The 19,854-nt window shown below is 37.0% G+C and overlaps 1 protein-coding gene across 8 annotated transcripts in view; it reads left to right on the forward strand.

The window, feature by feature from the left end:
- Nucleotides 1-19,854, forward strand: part of ed (echinoid) — a 660,012-nt gene that overhangs the window by 597,110 nt on the left and 43,048 nt on the right. For all 8 annotated transcript variants that reach the window (XM_067767198.1, XM_067767199.1, XM_067767200.1 and 5 more), the window contains exon 8: nucleotides 2,574-2,942. In XM_067767198.1, the coding sequence (XP_067623299.1) occupies nucleotides 2,574-2,942 (369 nt within the window). The remainder of the gene's footprint in view (nucleotides 1-2,573; nucleotides 2,943-19,854) is intronic.

Here is a 19,854-nt window from a genome sequence, read left to right on the forward strand (position 1 = left end):
CCCATATCGTACAAACATTCTAGAGTCACCCCTGGCCCACCCTAATGGCGATATCTCGAAACGGCGTCCACCTAGGGAACTAAGGATCACTCCTTTTCAAAATACTCATTAACACCTTTCATTTGATACCCATATCGTACAAAAACATTCTAGAAACACCCTGGCCCACCCTAATGGCGATATCTCGAAAAGGCGTCCACCTATAGACCTAATGCCCACTCCCTCTTAAAATGCTCAGTAACACCTTTCGTTTGATACCCATATCGTACAAACATTCTAGAGTCACCCCTGGCCCACCCTAATGGCGATATCTCGAAAAGGCGTCCACCTATAGACCTAATGCCCACTCCCTCTTAAAATGCTCAGTAACACCTTTCGTTTGATACCCATATCGTACAAACATTCTAGAGTCACCCTTGGTCCACCTTTATGGCGATATCTCGAAAAGGCGTCCACCTATAGAACTAAGTATTACTCCCTTTTAAAATACTCATTACCACCCCTGGCCCACCCTAATGGCGATATCTCGAAAAGGCGTCCACCTATAGACCTAATGCCCACTCCCTCTTAAAATGCTCAGTAACACCTTTCGTTTGATACCCATATCGTACACACATTCTAGAGTCACCCCTGGCCCACCCTAATGGCGATATCTCGAAAAGGCGTCCACCTATAGACCTAATGCCCACTCCCTCTTAAAATGCTCAGTAACACCTTTCGTTTGATACCCATATCGTACAAACATTCTAGAGTCACCCTTGGTCCACCTTTATGGCGATATCTCGAAAAGGCGTCCACCTATAGAACTAAGGATTACTCCCTTTTAAAATACTCATTACCATCTTTCATTTGATACCCATATCGTACAAACATTCTAGAGTCACCCCTGGCCCACCCTAATGGCGATATCTCGAAAAGGCGTCCACCTATAGACCTAATGCCCACTCCCTCTTAAAATGCTCAGTAACACCTTTCGTTTGATACCCATATCGTACAAACATTCTAGAGTCACCCTTGGTCCACCTTTATGGCGATATCTCGAAAAGGCGTCCACCTATAGAACTAAGGATTACTCCCTTTTAAAATACTCATTACCATCTTTCATTTGATACCCATATCATACAAACACATTCTAGAGTCACCCCTGGCCCACCCTAATGGCGACATTTCGAAAAGCGTCCACCTATAGACCTAATGCCCACTCCCTCTTAAAATGCTCAGTAACACCTTTCATTTGATTCCCATATCGTACAACTAGAGACACCCCTGGTCCACCTTTATGGCGATATCTCGAAACGGCGTCCACCTAGGGAACTAAGGATCACTCCTTTTCAAAATACTCATTAACAGCTTTCATTTGATACACATATCGTACAAACATATTCTAGAGTCACCCCTGGTCCACCTTTATGGCGATTTCTCGAAAAGGCGTTCATCTATAGAACTAAAGCCCATTCCCTTTTAAAATACTCGTTATCACCTTTCATTTGATACCCATATCGTACAAACACATTCTAGAGTCAGCCCTGGTCCACCTTTATGGCGATATCCCTAAATGGCGTCCATCCATAGAACTATGGCCTACTCTCTCTTAAAATACTCTTTAATACCTTCCATTTGATACACATGTCATACAACCACATTCCAGGGTTACCCAGTTTCTTTTTACTACATGGTGATTTTCCTTATTTTGTCTCCATAGCTCTCAACTGAGTATGTAATGTTCGGTTACACCCGAACTTAGCCTTCCTTACTTGTTTTATTTTATTTTTTATTTATTTCTTCTACAATCTTTAGTTTTGAGAAAAAATCGGTAGCTTTACATTGCCAATGCAGCGACAAAATTCGTTTTTCGAGAAGTCCGTAAGATTTTCACTTCGATAACAAATTTATAACACAACTTCCGGTTTCATTTCCGACCTGAAATATGGCTTCGGTGTAGACTTCTAATCATTTCTTTCCTCTCCTCTCCTCTCCTCTCCTCTCCTTTCCTCTCCTCTCCTCTCCTCTCCTCTCCTCTCCTCTCCTCACCCCTCCTCTCCTCTCCTCTCCTCTCCTCTCCTCTCCTCTCCTCTCCTCTCCTCTCCTCTCCTCTCCACTCCTTTTCCCTTTACTTCAGAGCAGGGAAAAAAACTGTTATAATTTTTTTTCTCATGTGATCTTTAAAGTTTATCTTCGCTATAAACACAAATTTTGCTCAGAAATATATTTACAAGAGAACACGGTCCTCAAAATTTCAAAATCAAAATTCATCAAAACTACGTTTGTTTTTAAGAAAAAATGACCGTTGCGTTTTGATCCATTTATATTAAGGAAGAGTTAAAAATATTTTTGCTATCTACTTTCTAAAGTTTTTGTATTCACTTCACTCATCTGTTTGTATGTATTCAGAACCAAAAACACAAACAAACAAATGTTACGTATACGAACTGGTACCCGTATTTTCATAAGGCACCGATATGTTTGGGTGTAATTCAATATCCAACAAAAAGCGAAGAAAATTTCGTAATTTTCCTTCACACCAATTTATCTTTTTATTTACTAATCTTTTCCTTTCCATTTTATCTTTGCAGGGATCAATATGGGCTACATGGAGAATAATTACTCTAATTCGAATAATGGTGGTAGCGTCAATTCACAAGATTCGCTGTGGCAAGCCAAAATGTCCGCTGCTGGTGGTGCACAACAAAGTATGGTCGTACCAACAACACACAGCAACTATGTTGAACATCAGCCCACCTATGGTTATGATCCATTGACGCATGGCGGCTATGGTGCTGTTGATGATTATGCACCCTATCCACATTTAACAGCGACGCCAAGTCAACATGGCGATGAATATCATAATTTACGCAATAGCCAAAATCCATCCAGACAGGATTACTGTAGTGATCCATATGCTTCAGTACAGAAGCCGAAGAAACGTGTTGATCAGCATTTAGGTAAGTAAAATTGAGTAGATTGTTAAGTAACATAATGACATATGTATGTATGTATTGGTATGTATAAATTGCATACGTAAATGTAATATTTATTTGGATTTGCTATGTAGTTCGACCTATTTATATTGATATCCTACTCAAATAGACGTATGTATGTACATATGTATGTATGTATGTCGGATGTATGTCATAGTTTATTATATCTTTAGCACCAGTATTAGGGATGCGTTTACGTGTTTTTGTGTGCGTCAAAATGTATATACATATATTACCTCACGGGACATATTGAATTGATATGTCAAATTTATATAAACCATTCAATATCCAGAGGAGTCATGGATAATAATTGCCTTGCGATTGGTAATAATAATTGAGAATGACACTCTAATAACATATTTTACCATCCTTTGCTGAGGCGGCTTGAGCCAAATAAGCTGCGGAGTTATATTTTGGTGATGCTTAATTCTTCGTTTATTAGCAAGTTCTAAGACGAAGCGGCCACCGTGGTGTGATGGTAGCATGCTCCGCCTACCACGCCGTATGCCTCGGGTTCACTCCCCGGGCAAAGCAACATCAAAATTTTAGAAATAAGGTTTTTCAATTAGAAGAAAATTTTTCTAAGCGGGGTCGCCCCTCGGCAGTGTTTGGCAAGCGCTCCGGGTGTATTTCTGCCATGAAAAGCTCTCAGTGAAAACTCGTCTGCCTTGCAGATGCCGTTCGGAGTCGGCGTAAGACATGTAGGTCCCGTCCGGCCAATTTGTAGGGAAAATCAAGAGGAGCACGACGCAAATTGGAACAGAAGCTCGACCTTAGATCTTTTCGGAGGTTATCGCGTCTTACATTTATTATTTTTTTATTTAAGACGAAAATAATTTCATGTGGGTTTTTGTCCAAGGCACATAGGAGTTGATGTATATTGGAACGATTTTTTGCCAGCCCTTGTCAAATTTGGTTTCGGGGCAAACCGGTTTCGGCGGCCGTTTGTCCACCCTACCGGAAAATCAACAAAAGAAAACAAGTAAGGAAGGCTGAGTTCATTTGTAACAGAACATTAGATACTCAGCTGGCAAATTGCAGCTTGCAAAACTTTTAAATGACCTTCTTTTAAAAGTGGGCGGTACTACGCCCATTGTCCAAAATTTTACTAATTTTGTACTCAGCGTTATAAGGTCAACCTACTTATCAAGTTTCATCACTTTATCCGTCTTTGGTAATGAATTATCGCACTTTTTCGGTTTTTCGAAATTTTCGATATCGAAAAAGTGGGCGTGGTTATAGTCCGATTTCGTTCATTTTAAATAGCGATCTAACATGAGTGCCCAGGAACTTACATACCAAATGTTATTAAGATACCGAAAAATTTACTCAAATTATCGTGTTTACGGACAGGCGGACGGACATGAATTTCTTTTTTTTTTTGTTACGTTGCGGGGTACCGTTATATAAGAAAAATACTCTGTGAGGTCTCCTTAGCTGAGTATAATAAGACACATAGGAGCTTTATCCAATGCATATAGCCAGATAGTTAACGAGCAGATAGATGTAATTCAGTTTTTTTTTTTTTTGGATGAAAGTTTAATTTTCTCATAGAGTTTCACTAAAAATTTAAATTAGAAGACATTTATGCACGCTGTTGTAGCCGTTTTGCATATTCTAGAAATATAAACTTGTCAGTTGGTAATCATGTTGTGTCATAAAATATAAAAAATAAAAATTTTGAGTTGAATCTTTTTGGAATAAAACGTGCGATATTATATTATGTGAGTGTGTAAATTTTATTTGATCGAGACTTATTTATTAGAAATTATTACGAATGTGCCAAAATTCAATGATTTTGTAAGGGTAGGTTGAACTGACACCATTACTTGCCCCCTTCGAGGACCTGATAAAAGCTAACAAGTCCTTGTTGTCGTACACCACGGTCTGGCGTACCCAGAAAGAAAGCCACCAGGCAGCGCTGTTGGCACTACTTAAACGGGGCATTTGCAAAAGAAGTGATCCACTGTTTCCTCTTGTTGTTATTGTTGTTGTTTTAGCGGTAAGGACACTGCCCGAAGGTCTTGGGGAGTGTTATCTGTGTTGATGGTCCTTTGCCGGATGTAGATCCGGTACGTTCCGATAACAAGCACCATAAAGGTACTAGCCCGACCATATCGGGAAAGATTTGGTATGACCCCATGCAACCTTCTAGGCCATACCGCCCTCCCAACCCCTAGATGCATCAGGAGTTTGTGGTCGCCAGAGCCTCGGCTGTTAATGAAACAGGATTCGCCATGGGTAGTTGAGGTTGAGAATTGGGTTGGAGAAGCTATATATTGCGCTGGCAACACCTTGAGAGGTTTGCGCTACACAATCCCTTGAATCAATTTGGTATTTTAGTCGCCTCTTACGACAATCATACCTACCGGGGGTATATTCTAAGCCTCCTAGCCCGCTGGGCGCTGTTTCCTCCTCTTCTTAAATTTTACAACACTACTTCGACATCGACGATAGGGTAAACCCAGCCTTATTACATGCCCACCAATAAGTAAGTTATTACACCTACAAACGCGGAAAGTTTATCCCTGCTTAGGGTCTAAACGTGACGGGATATCATTAGCTTGAGTATGGGTAAAGGTACACCTCAACGTTATTTGTCAAGAATAATCTGCTTTGTCGAACCCTGCGCAAAATTTCGTCTTATATACAGCTTTCTTCAATGTTACTGTGTGCAATCTAGGCGTCAATTCGGTGTAATTTCAGCATTAAAAGTGTTAAAGCGTAGGCATTTGAACGCCGTTTGGGTGTCTCTAGAAATATAGATTTCCTTTCTAGAAACTGTGTGTTTCTTACCCAACGGTAGTTGCATGTTGTTTTTTTTTTCTTAGCACTTCTTTCTATTTTCGTTTTTCTGCTTCTTTTCCTATTCCTATTCCATTAAGGTTGAAACACCCTGACCTGAAACTTCCAACTCTTCCACATGAGCAACTAAAATCTGCTAGTCTTCTATGTAAAAATATGTAATTAGTAAGTTTCTTAAACAACCATCCAAAATGTGGTACTTTTGCACGCAAGCAACTGTAATTTGTAAACTTTTCGCACAAACAACTTAGATGTGCTAGGCTTCGAAGCAATGAAATGGGGGCCGAACCCCCATGCAAGAATTTTCAATATGTCAGTGCTCCACGCAACAGTTATAAATCTGCTCATTTCTACGTCAGATACCCAAAATCTCTCTCCGTGAGAATGAGAAGAATACCAAATGAGGTAGGCCAATGTATGGTGAAATCAATAAAACACACGACAAACTAACTCCTTAGCTGTACAAATGAAGAGCAGTTGATTTACGAATTATACACTCCTACTTCTTGCCGTTCCAGTACTGAAGTAACGTTCGTTTCTCAACAAAATATTAAATATTTCAGAAAAACATGGACTTGCTTTTATTTTAATTAGCTATGAGCGAAAATTGAGTACAAGAGCGAAATTGAAATTTTTTTTTAAATAAAGTTGTATCCAAATACTTTCAGTAGTGTCCGAGATTACCGCTTTCCAAAATGTTGTTTGTATTCATGAAACTTCGACTTCGGAATTATTTGGTACTATTTGTGAACCAACTCGGAACAATTTCAGCATACAAAAAAATCATTTCCTGAAAATTTAAGAGTCATTTGGATACTATTGCAGGAAATTTTGGAGCAGTTCAAGCATCGTTTGAGGTTATAATTTCGAGACTATTTCCAGACAAATTTGCGAAAATTTCAAGATCATTTGGTATTATTTTGGGTATAATTTCGGAAAATTTTATAATCATTAATATACTGTTTCAGGCGAATTTTAGTACAGTTTTAGGAACATTTTGGCCCGCGTATAGTGATGTTAGCGAGCTTCGCCTACCACACCGAAGGTCCTGTCTTCAAATCCCGCGCAAAACAACACCAGAAATTTAGAAACAATTTTTTTTTTTTAATTAGCAAACAGTTTTTCTAACCGGGGTAACACCTCGGCAGTGATTTGGCAAACACTCCGATTGTATTTCTGCCATGAAAAGCTGCCCAGTGAATGCCTTGAAGATGCCGCTTGGTATCTGTATAAATCATGTAGGTCCCGTCAAACCAATTTGTATGGCAAATTAAAGGGATGACGGCGGAGATTGGGAGAGAAGGTCGGCCTAAATCTCCTCGGTGCTAGTTCGCGGCAAAGTGGTTTTTTTCTTTAAGAACACTTCGAGTATTTCGAAGCGAGACAAAATTCTAAATAGTTTTTAATTTAACCAAAAAGTACCCCAAATATTGCACAAATAATTCCGAGTTTATACTAAAACTATACCTAAAATTGTCTCAAAACACTCTCGAAATTATGTTCAAGTTTTCCCAAAAAGAAGTAATTCTGTAACAGTCCTAAAATGGTTTCGAAATAGTCTCGAAATGATTCAGAACTTATCCTAAAGTGATGCCCAAAATAATACCGAAATGTTCCTACAATTGTTTCTAATTGGTTTCGAAATAGTCTCTAAATAATTCTGAAAATAATACCGAAGTCATCCTGAAATTATTAAAATAGTGTTGAAATGATCCAGAAGTTGTATCGAAAAGTATATTAAATAGGCCCGAAGTGATCATATAACCGTTCCAAAATAGTCTCAGAATAGGGTTGAAATGATTCTAAAATAATCCCAACGTGATTTATTTATATATATATTTTTGAAATTGATGGATTTTGAAATTAATCCACAAGTAACCCTGAAATGTCCCTAAAATTTCATCGTAATAGTTTCGAAATGATCGTTAAAATAATCGCAAAGTGTTCCCAAAGGCATTCCGAAATGTTCACGAAACATCCGCGAAATACTCTCAAAATGGTCCAAGAATATGCGATGCAATCTCCTTCAAAGTCCGTCTATATGTTATCTAGCCAAGTTAAAAGGTGGCACTTAGCGTCATATTAGGCGATATGCATGTAAATCCTCTCCCCCTTTACTTCATGCGTCCACCTTTAATAATTTGCTAGATGCCCTTCATAAGGAAATATATGAGGAGCGCCAGTTTTATCGTATGAATCGATGTGTCCTAGTTTGTATGGGAAAAAGCGATTAGTCCGTTTTACTGCCGATGTTTCATACACACATATTTATGTATGTAGTACTTGTTGAAGACGAATCAAGAATATTTTTTTCATTTGCATTAAAATAATTTAATAAAATCAAAAATAACTCAAATTGCTGAAGAGCTGCGAATAACTTCCAAATGCGAACATATTCTTGCGATTTTTTAATGACCATGTTTTTATCATTTCAAATATATTTTCTACACTATTTTATTAAATGTCAATGTTTCGGCATTTATCAAGTGAAAATGTGTGTTTAAGTACTACTTAGTACGTATTATAGTTGTTTTTTTTTTTTTTTTGTTGGTATGTTTGCTTGACTTTTAATTGACATGACAGATTTTGTATAATTAGTCTGCAATATTTATGTTAAATCAAGTAATTATTTTAATACGTATGGACATAAATACACTTAATATATAACTTTAAGCAGAGCCGTAGAGAAATGGGAGTGGAAGGTGCAGTGATAGATCTGCTCCTTTGACAATGCATTTCTGTATAATACTTTGCCTGCTAAAAGAATAAGCAAGTTTCCAAACCATGTTTTCTATATTACAGATATAACACAAATTTCTTATTTTTATAATGCATTTTTTTCTTTTCTCCCCACCTCAAAACTTCATCTCTTTCAAGTATGGAATATCTAGTTGAAATATTGGCGAATATTCTCTATATCTGAAATTTTTTTTAAAAGAGTCGTATCGCTACTTATATTCCAAATATAGATGAATAGATAGATTGCTGAGAGGTTATCACTGCGAGCCATTGGTTTATTGTGCCCTTATTCTATTCACGGCACCATTCCGAGTTCCTTGAGGAAATCCAGGATAGCGCTAGGCTTATTTAAGCGATCCAAAGATTCTTTGTTTTCCTATCGATACTGCATCGCATTCGAGCATGATGTGTTCTGCAGTCTCATGCTAAATGTCACAGAACCTAAAGAAATCGTAAGACTGTATATCTGGTAAGTGTATGTGTCTTTTTAGTTTGCAGAGATCTGTGAGTATGTGTTTTAAAAGTCTAAGGCTGCGCAGTGTTATAACACTTTAAGTGGTATCTTCCTATTAGTGCCTTTGCCTGCCGGTATCCTCGAATTCCGCGCCAGTGTTGTTTTCTGAGCTACATCTCCTATTGCCTGATTACTTTCCTCATAGTGGGTGTTCCTTTTGCCATGATGGGTTCAGGCTCTATTGCTTTTCGGCCGCTGCCTTCCCGTTCGCTTGCTCTTTTCCATCCACCCCTCCGTGACGAGGTACCCAATCCAAACGAACTGTGTTATTAACGCCAAAACGATTTAAGATCTTCATGCACTCAAGCAATGTTGATGATTTAATTTCAACTGAAGATATTTTCTTGAGCGCGGCCTGATTGACGCAGTATAAAAATTCTTTCAATTATGCTTCCGCCGCAGATTTATCTCTGCACACCGTTTTATGGCGTTATCTGCGGCTTGAAAAATGCTAGGATATTTATCGCGTGGTATGGAAGTTTTGGTTCTGAAGCCGAAGGTTCCGCTCCGATATTCTACAAGCCATCGGTGTAGCATATGAGAGTATTATCCTGGAGGAGTGCTTCTATCCTGCAAGGATCCCATATACCTTTTTTTTTGGGCGCTAAATTCAAACGCTTTTTAAAATCAATCAGCTTGCTCAAGCCATCCCAGTTGGATAAGCAGAGTCTGCTCTTTCAATCTCTTTATATTTGTTACTGTATTACTTTGTCTCTTCCAAATCCCTCTTTACTAATGTTCACCTTAGTGCTATTGGCTGCTTGCTCAGTTACTATGTGAAGCGGCGTTGACTCGTATTCAATTCCGTTTAAATACTGACATTTAGAAGGTTTTTCCTTACCTTTGCAGTCTCTCTACCTTATCCCTTTCTCACAACTAATTTTGTTCATCCAATACTTCCCGAAATTCCACCTACGCCACTGACTTTAGCTACAAGCACATATTTGCTCTGGTATCCAAGATATATGTAACTCGAACATGTACAGTGGCAAACACGAAAATATCAGTTTCGCATTTCGTCTAATAAATTCATATTTTTTTATGTATTATTAGGTTTGTGTATTTAAAACTATTCAAATTAATCCCAAACAAAAAAATTACGAAAATTTCAAACATTATGTTCATTAACTAAACTAAGTATACAAACCAATCTTAAAAACTTTTTCGAAAAAATTCGGAAGTTTGATAATTTTTGAAAGTTGCGAGCATTTTATTTTTAGTTTTTCTCGCTTTTTTTTAATTTTTTATACAGTTTTGTAGCTCCATTAATTTTAGTCAAAAAAATTACAAAATAAAGGTCTCTCAAAATTTGCGTTGATTTCTTTTAATTTTTTTTTGAGGATTTTTTTATATTTTCTTTCTTTCGAAAAAAAGTCTACAATATACATTTGTCATAATTTTCGGAGTATACAGTTGTTGAGCCATATCATTTTTAGTCACAAAATACAAATTATAGGTCTTGCAAGACTCGTCCTAAGGATACAGTAGATGAAATGCTAAACAGTGCTCTACGGTTGGGGAATTTATTATCTACTTTCAAGGCTTTGAGTTTACATAAAGTGAGATCGAGGGTGGTCTGGGGGTGCCTGACCTTACATGCAATTGCATCGAACTATTTTATGGTTAAGATTATCTGAGTCTCGGGTCCTGGTGATATCCCGGGCAACTGTAAAGCCTATCACTTAAGCCGCATCGGTGCAATTGAACTGGATAGAGATGGCTGTAGAGATATCGGAACTCCGCTCGTCACCTTTGGTCTGCTCCTGCATAGATAGAGCTCGAGTCGGCTCAGCAAGCGTTGTTCGGAAACCATTTCATTGGCAAGATCTTTCTGGCTGCAAGTGAATCGCAGGAGGTCTGCCGAAATGATTGGGTTCACTACGTCTCATCTATCAATGGTCATTGGAGTTTTGACAGGGCACTGTCCAATGTGAATTCACGCGGTATGTCTCAATATACTGGAAACCTCATTCCTGTGCTGCTATTTGGAGTGTGATCAGGTGAAATCATCGAGTCGTTTCATGCTTGATTGCCCAGCTTTTACCAGAAGTAGGCGAAAGTGTTTCGATTGCGACTCATTTGGATCTCCGGAGGATTTATCCGAGGTTTAGATCGATCTACATAGCTATAGTTACGTTACGTTTAGCATTGATTGTTTTATAAAACTGCGAACTCAAAAAAATTCAGAAAACTCTAAATTAAAAGTTTTTTCAATTTTTTTCGAAAACGACTGTGAAATAAATTTGAATAACTTTATTTACATAATTTATCATGTTAAAATTGTACTAAATGAATAAAAAAAAAGATGATAAAAATTATAATTTTTATTTATAATTTTAAATCCCAAAATTCTTTTACAAGAGCTATTGTTAAATTTTTTAGTCAAAATTCAACAAGATTATGTCTGTACAAAGGAAAAATTGCCTTCTATTTTTGGTCCATTTATATAAAGGTAGTCCTTAAAGCTTTTTTATCATCTTTTTATTTTGACTTTTTTAGTGCTGCCTACAGAAAGGCATCTGGAATTTTGGGTTCTGACTCACGGCCCAAGTTTCAAGTCTCTAGCTCACCGGGAAGTTACTTAAAAATCGATTGCAAAATTCCCCTCGTTTTTCAAGGATTTGCAGTTATCTTGACTAGCGCGCCACCTAGCGGAAATTTGTTTTCTATAAGTTGTATCGTGACCAAGCCTCGAACTGTATGCCAAGTTTCAAGTCTTTAGGTAACCGGGAAGTTAGTTAAAAATGGATTGAAAGATTCCCAAATCAAAACTAATTTTCTTAATATCTCGACCCATGCGCCATCTAGCGAAATTTTTTTGATCAAATATTACATTGTCACCGGGTTCTGACTCACGGGCCAAGCTTCAGGTATATAGCTCACCGGAAAGTTACTTAAAAATCGATCAAAAAATTCCCTGCGTTTTTTCAGGGATTTTCGTTTATCTCGATTCGTCTGCCACCTGGCGGCATTTTGTTTTCCACGACTCGCAAACTACGTGCTAAGTTTCAAGTCTCTGGATCACCGAGAAGTTAGTTAAAAGTCGATCGCAAAATTTCCATTTTAAAATTAATTTTCTGTATATCTCGATCCGTGCTCCACCTAGCGGATTTTTTTTCACTTGCATTGTAATGTCTCAGAAACGTCTACAAGTTTTTATTAATAAATGTCTGCGCCGAATCCTGAAAATTCGATGGCCGGAAAGAATTTCAAATGACGACTTATGGTCTAGAACAAATCAACCTAAGGCTGCCACAGAAATAACCAATCGTAAATGGTCGTGGATTGGTCACACTCTCAGAAGACCTCCAGTAAATATAGCCAGACAAGCATTGCGATGGAATCCACAAGGAAGCCGACGACCTGGTGCACCTGCGAAAACTTGGCGCAGAACTGCGGATAAAGAACTCGAAGACGCAGGATATACGTGGAATGACATCACAAGAACTGCACCTAACAGAATAAGATTTAAGTCGGTGGTCGAGGCCCTATGCTCCAATAGGAGTTGAGGAGGATGATGATGATGATGATGTAATGTCTCCCAGATTTGAACTGTGCTGTAAGTATCAAGTGTCTAGCTCAACGCGAAGTTACCGAAAAAGACTTTTCCGGGGGTCAAAAATTCGTATGGAAATGAGGGGACAAACATGAAAGCGACTTAATATAAAGGTTTAAAAAAATAGGAGAATGTTGATAGAGTAGTTATTTTGAAGTGTATAGCATATTACTGCCGTGTAAAAAAAACAGAAAAAAAAATTATTTAATGTTGTTATTGCCACTTGTTTTCTATAAAATATGTGTTTGCATATTATTATTTGCATGTATTAAATTTTTTTTTATTACTATTATTGTTTATCACCTCTACATGTAATGAATCGTTCATATGAAGGATTGAGAGTTTATGTAAGTTGACTTATTATATTTTTTATGTTATATGTGCCTATATTATTTGTATGTAGTAGTTAAGGGTGAATTTTTTAACATAATTGTATTTTATTTAAAAATTGACATTTAACATGGGAAAAGTGTTGTTTTGTGACACGTGAAATGCATTTGGCGCAGCTGGGGATTAAATGTCCCTCTGGAATCAGAAAACAAAAAAAACACAGCAAAGCCAAGTTTGTTTTAATTTTAAGTTAAAAGGATAATAATTATAATTTGTTTTTATTTTAGTTATAGGTCATTTAAAGTTAAGTGCCTATGTGATTATTTTTGCATTTAATGTTCTAAGCGCTGAGCATTAGAACAAAAATAGTCACAGGCAAAGTAAATGCGAAAAACCCCTGAAGAAGCAAATAATCAGTAGCGAAACGTTGGTACAGTGGAATATACATGTATGTTATATTCGCATTAAAAGCGACATAGAATCGAATTAGCCTTCTAAATTAAATTAAAAGATACTACACCAGACCCTTTTTATAAATAAAATAACAGCATTTTTTTTTTTTAATTTTACGGTTAACTTCCGGCAATTAGCTCTTTGATTATTTGGACTCTTCGGTATAGACATACTTGCTCATCTAATGTCGGCGTGAGTGCCAACGCAGGCAAGACGGATATAGTTTTGTTCATTAGGTTGTATAAGGTATTCATTCTAGGCCTAAGCAAGTAGTTGTGATTCTACAGGAGGAACCTTGTACCAACTATCTTGGAATAATTCTAAACAGTACATTGTCGTGGCAACTCAACCTGAAATAGGGATTGAAAAGGTCCCCGACGGCTTATTATGCATGTCGAAGAATGCAATCCCACTCTCATGGGATATTTACAGCGATTATACAGCCTATCCGCCGGTTGGCAGAGAGGAGGAGCGACTGGCACGCCTTGTTGGACGACCATAACCGTTTAAACGGTTAAACGCCAATTAAGTAAGTAAGTAGGTACAGCCTATCCTGTATTATGAAGTCCTGATAACTTGGTGGTGAAGAACTAGTTGTCTAAAAGGAGAAACAACACACAATTTCTAATAATTTCAAAGCGTTGAAAAACAGCAGCTATATTACAACAATGTAAGTATACCATGTATGCTTGCAAATATGAAAATACATAATCTAATTTTTTTGTTGTTCTTTGATTAATGTTCTTTAACTCATTTTGCTTCTAACTAGTTTCTCTTTTGAAATATTCAAAGCTGGAAGAGCCTACTACTAGTATGGGGCTATGTAGTGCCGCTTGAATAGTTCTTCTAATGAAGATGTATCTGTGGTTGAACTGAAATATGAAAAAAAAATTGTCGCAGTGTACCCAATAAATATTTTTGTTTAATATTGCTTTAAAATGCATTCGAGAATTAGACTAATTCTCAAAACTCGAATTTAGTTTTGAAATGCAACTCAAATACTTAATAGTACATAGCGCTCTCAACATAAAGGCAAATTTTTAAAAAACGATTTTCCATAATTATACGTTTTATATCTAGATCTCATTTTCCCAGCACTTCTCAAACATTGCCGCTACGCTTATTAATCTGCAAAAAAAAAATTTAAATTCCTCCGCGTAAAATCAACTGCTATTCTGTATTGGTAAAACACGTGAGACGCCGAAAATAATTCCAATCTCATACCCAGCGCGAATTTAGAACTTTGCAGCATTTCGCATTTTCCCAAAAATTCAGTATTTATTTCTGCATTTCCCCTAAAAATTTTGACATTAAAATTAGATTTAATGTGGCCGCATTTTAGCAGTAGCATTATAAATGCTAAAATCAACCCAGCGTTTTTCGAAGAAATTCACGAAAAGAGTCGGCCATTATAATAACTCATTCATCACGGCTGTGTGTATTTAGTTTATTTAATGTTTCATTCAATGCATATTGTTATTTTTGTTATTAATTATTTGAATAAAGCAAATTGGCGGCCTTGTTGTGGTGGAAGAGCACTCTGCCTACCATACTAAAAATCCAACCAAAGTCCCGGGAAAAGCCACATAAACGTTTTTGAAACAAGTTTTCTCAATTAGAAAACAGTTTTTCTAAGTGGAGTAGCCCCTTGGCAGTGGTTTTGCAAACATTCCGAGTGTATTTTCGCCATGAAAAGCTCCCTAGTGAAAACTCATCTGCCGTACAGATGGCGCTCGGAGTCAGTGTAAAACATGTTGGAGCCGTATCACCTGTTTGTAGGGAGCGCCACGCAAATCGGAAGAGAAGTTCGGCCTAAGTCTCTTCGGTGGCAACCCGCACCGTGTATTTATTTTTACTTCCTTTATATTAGGTCGGTTGAATGTTTGTCCGCTTTTCATACAAATCTTGCAATTGATATTTAAGTAACTTCTCATTGAGCTACAAGGGTGAAGCTTTACACATAGGTTAGAACACCGTGACAATGCAACAAAAGGAAACAAAATTCGTTAGGTGACGCACGCATCGCGGGATGAGATATTTAGAAAAATCGTACGAAACGGAGGGAATTTTGGGATTGATTTTTATGTAAGTTGTCATTGAGCTACAACTGTAAAACTTCACAGATAGGATAAGACGCCGAGAAAATTTAAGAAAATGAGAAAAAAATTCCGTCAGATGGCGCAGGTTCGAAATATTTAGATAAGAATTTAGAGGTATGTTGTTTTGAGGTCGATCGATTTTAAAGTAACTGCTCATTGAGCTACAAACATGAAACCTTAGAAACAGGTTAAGACACCGTGACAAAGGAACAAACGGAGAAAAAAATTCCGTTCGGTGGCGCACGGATCGAAAAAATTAGATAATAGTTTGGAAATTTGAAACCGGGTTTTAAGTAACTCCTCGATGAGCTAGAGGCTAAAAATTTAGAGCTTAATTCAGAGGTCGATACAGCCGATGGCACAATAAAAAAAAATTCGCTAGGGGGCGCACGGACTGAGATATGTAGAAAAATCAAACGGAACGGATGGAATTTGGGATTGATTTTTATGTAAGTTCTCATTGAGCTACAAGCGTAAAACTTAACAGATGGGTTAAGACATCGAGAAAATGTAAGAAAAGGAGAAAATAAAAACAAATTAAAAAAAATTTTGAGCACTTCCTTTATATAAATGGACAAAAATCAGCGAAAAATGTCTCCTTATATAAAGATATATTCTTTCCAAACTTTGATTTTTAAATTTTGACATAGAAATTGCAAAAAATATTTATGAGAAGTTAAAATATAAAGGCAGAGCGCATTTGATTGACTAATAATATCTCCTTTCCTACCAACTTTCCAATCCAAGTAATGTGCGCTCCACTTTTACATTTTTACTTCTCATAAATATTTTTACAATTTCTATGTCAAAATTTGAAAATCAAAGTTTAGCAAGAATATATCTTTATATAAGGAGCCATTTTTCGCTGATTTTGTTCATTTATATAAAGGAAATGCTTAAGCTTTTTTTATTTTATTTTTATTTTTAGTTTTATTAAAATTCATCAAACATTTTCAATATAAACAAAATTATAGTGTAAACAAAAAAAATAATCGAACTTTGGGAAATGAGCAATTGCAAATGCGGCTACATTTCCGAATCCTATGTTCGAAAAATGATGAGTATGAGCTTTATGAAATATTTCACAGACAATTGCTGGAATAAAGTTATCTCTTTACTGTATCTAATTTAGCGAGACTTTCTCAAATTGATTTATGAAATTCTTTTTGTTATTGATATTAGAGAAAAATTGCAAAGTTTACAAACGGCGATGGTTACTAGGACATTTTTCTAAATTTCACTTCTTTATCAGCTAGCTTCTAGGGAGCTGCGTATTGAACTCGAATCTCCAGCATTCATACCAGTGTAAAGGCAGATGCCTTTGACCACTCAGGGCAGATTAATAGCATATAGATTAGTATGACCCTAAAAAATGGTGAATAAAAAGGAATAACAATAAAAGTCAACACTTAGTTATCTCTTTACGCTAACCTATAAGAATTTTCGTTCAGCTGTTTATTGGGTAAAAGTATATAACCTATGCGTAAGACTGTGCCGCCTTGGTACTTTGTTTTTGCCTTTAAAAGGCATATCGCGCATATTAACACACATGTGCTAGCAAACCTGTTCTAGATTTGTGTGAATTTCTAGCAATTTTTACTTATTTGTTTTTTTTTTACCCCTTTTTTCTCTCATGACATTCGTTTATCTTTTTTTGTCCTCTTCAGCAACAATGAAGGCATTCAAGCTGACTGCAGCACATAATAAGAAAAAAATACCTAGTGAAGCTGTAAAAGCCACAATCCAGTCACCACATTACTTCATACAATTGTATGTATGTGTTAGTTAATCCGCAAAATCGTATGCTTTGCAAAACACGCAGAGAAAAACAAACAGATACATTTTTTATTTGCATATGACTATGTCTTTGCTCTTGAACACATCGTATCTACTATTAAAAAGTAAAATCTAGCCAAGCGTAAGCTCTTGTATATGTATATACCTCCACACGTAAGCCTATACGCATAACAAACGAACACGTCCATTTTTCCGGTTTTTTTTTTTTTAAACGCTAGAAAAAATTTTAGTTTTCATACCCAATAGTGTAAGGGTTCTAGAATTCATAAGCGTTGTGTTTTTTGTTTTTCTCTTAACCTCAGGTACATGTGTTGGTGCCCATCGTTGGGCGCCATAGGTAGCAATTTCTTGCTAGCTAACGTGGTTTACCTACAATCATTCAAAAAGAAAAGAGCATGAAGAAAGCTGCGTCCACGTCAATTGAAGTTATCCCTTCTTTGCTGTGAAAAGCTTGATCAGCCTTGGGCGTTTTTCTGGCTACCATCTTTTAGCGTTCATATTTCCGAACATTCTAAACCAAATAGTTTTTATACTCAGTTGAGCAGAGCTCACAGAGTATATTAACTTTGATTGGATAACGGTGGGTTGTACAGGTATAAAGGAATCGAGATAGATATAGACTTCCATATATCAAAATCATCAGTATCGAAAAAAAATTTGATTGAGCCATGTCCGTCCGTCCGTCCGTCCGTTAACACGATAACTTGAGTAAATTTTGAGGTATCTTGATGAAAGTTGGTATGTAGATTCCTGGGCACTACTCTCAGATCGCTATTTAAAATGAACGATATCGGACTATAAACACGCCCACTTTTTCGATATCGAAAATTTCGAAAAACCGAAAAAATGCGATAATTCCTTGCCAAAGGCGGTTAAAGCGATGAAACTTGGTAGATGGGTTGACGCTATGACGCAGAATAGAAAATTTGTAAGAGTTTGGACAATGGGCGTGGCACCGCCCACTTTTACAAGAAGGTAATTTAAAAGTTTTGCAAGCTGTAATTTGGCAGTCGTTGAAGATATCATGATGAAATTTGACAGGAACGTTACTACTATTACTATATATGTGCTAAATAAAAATTACCAAATTTGGATGTAATGATATGATGCAACAAAATACAAAAATAAAAGAAAATTTCAAAATGGGCGTGGCTCCGCCCGTTTTCATTTAGTTTCTCTAGAATACTTTTAATGCCATAAGTCGAACAAAAATTTACCAATCCTTCTCAAATTTGGTAGGGGCATAGACTCTATGACGGTAATTGTTCTCTGTGAAAATGGGCGAAATCGGTGGAAGCCACGCCCAGTTTTTATACACAGTCCACCGTCTGTCCTTCCGCTCGGCCGTTAACACAATAACTTGAGCAAAAACCGATATATCTTTACTAAACTTAGCCCACGTACTTATCTGAACTCACTTTATGTTGGTATAAAAAATGGCCGAAATCCGGCCATAACCACGCCCACTTTATCGATATCGAAAATTACGAAAAATGAAAAAAATGCCATAATTCTATACCAAATACGAAAAAAGGGATGAAACATGATAACTGGATTGGGTTATTGCCGCAAAATATAACTTTGGAAAAAACTTTGTAAAATGGGTGTGACACCTACCATATTAAGTAGAAGAAAATGAAAAAGTTCTACAAGGCGAAATCAACAGCCCTTGGAATCTTGGCAGGAATACTGTTAGTGGTATTGCATATATAAATAAATTAGCAGTACCCGACAGATGATTTTCTGGATCACCTGGTCCACATTTCGGTCGATATCGCGAGAACGCCTTCACATATACATCTAAGGGCCACTCGCTTTCAAAACCCTCATTGATACCTTTAATTTGATATCCATATCGTACAAACACATTCTAGAGTCACCCCTGGCCCACCCTAATGGCGATATCTCGAAAAGGCGTCCACCTATAGACCTAATGCCCACTCCCTCTTAAAATGCTCAGTAACACCTTTCGTTTGATACCCATATCGTACAAACATTCTAGAGTCACCCCTGGTCCACCTTAATGGCGATATCTCGAAAAGGCGTCCACCGATAGACCTAAGGCCCACTCCCTCTTAAAATGCTCAGTAACACCTTTCATTTGATACCCATATCGTACAAACAAATTCTAGAGTCAGCCCTGGTCCATCTTTATGGCGATATCCCTAAATGGCGTCCATCCATAGAACTATGGCCTACTCTCTCTTAAAATACTTTTTAATACCTTCCATTTGATACACATGTCATACAACCACATTCCAGGGTTACCCTAGGTTCATTTTCCTACATGGTGATTTTCCTTATTTTGTCTCCATAGCTTTCAACTGAGTATGTAATGTTCGGTTACACCCGAACTTAGCCTTCCTTACTTGTTGTAATTGATATTAGAGAAAAATTGTAAGTTTACAAACGGCGATGGTTACTAGGGCATGTTTCTGAATTTCACTTCTTCATCAGCTAGCTTTTCGGGAGCTGAGCGTTGAACTCGAATCTCCAACATTCATATCAGTGCAAGCCTTTAGCTGCTAAGCCATATGAATGTCCCGTTGTAGTGTAAAGCTGACGGCAGAGTGCTCGCTATAA

The sequence above is a fragment of the Eurosta solidaginis genome, chromosome 2 (genome assembly GCF_040869045.1).
Source record: "Eurosta solidaginis isolate ZX-2024a chromosome 2, ASM4086904v1, whole genome shotgun sequence".
In the NCBI taxonomy this organism is placed as follows: domain Eukaryota; kingdom Metazoa; phylum Arthropoda; class Insecta; order Diptera; family Tephritidae; genus Eurosta; species Eurosta solidaginis.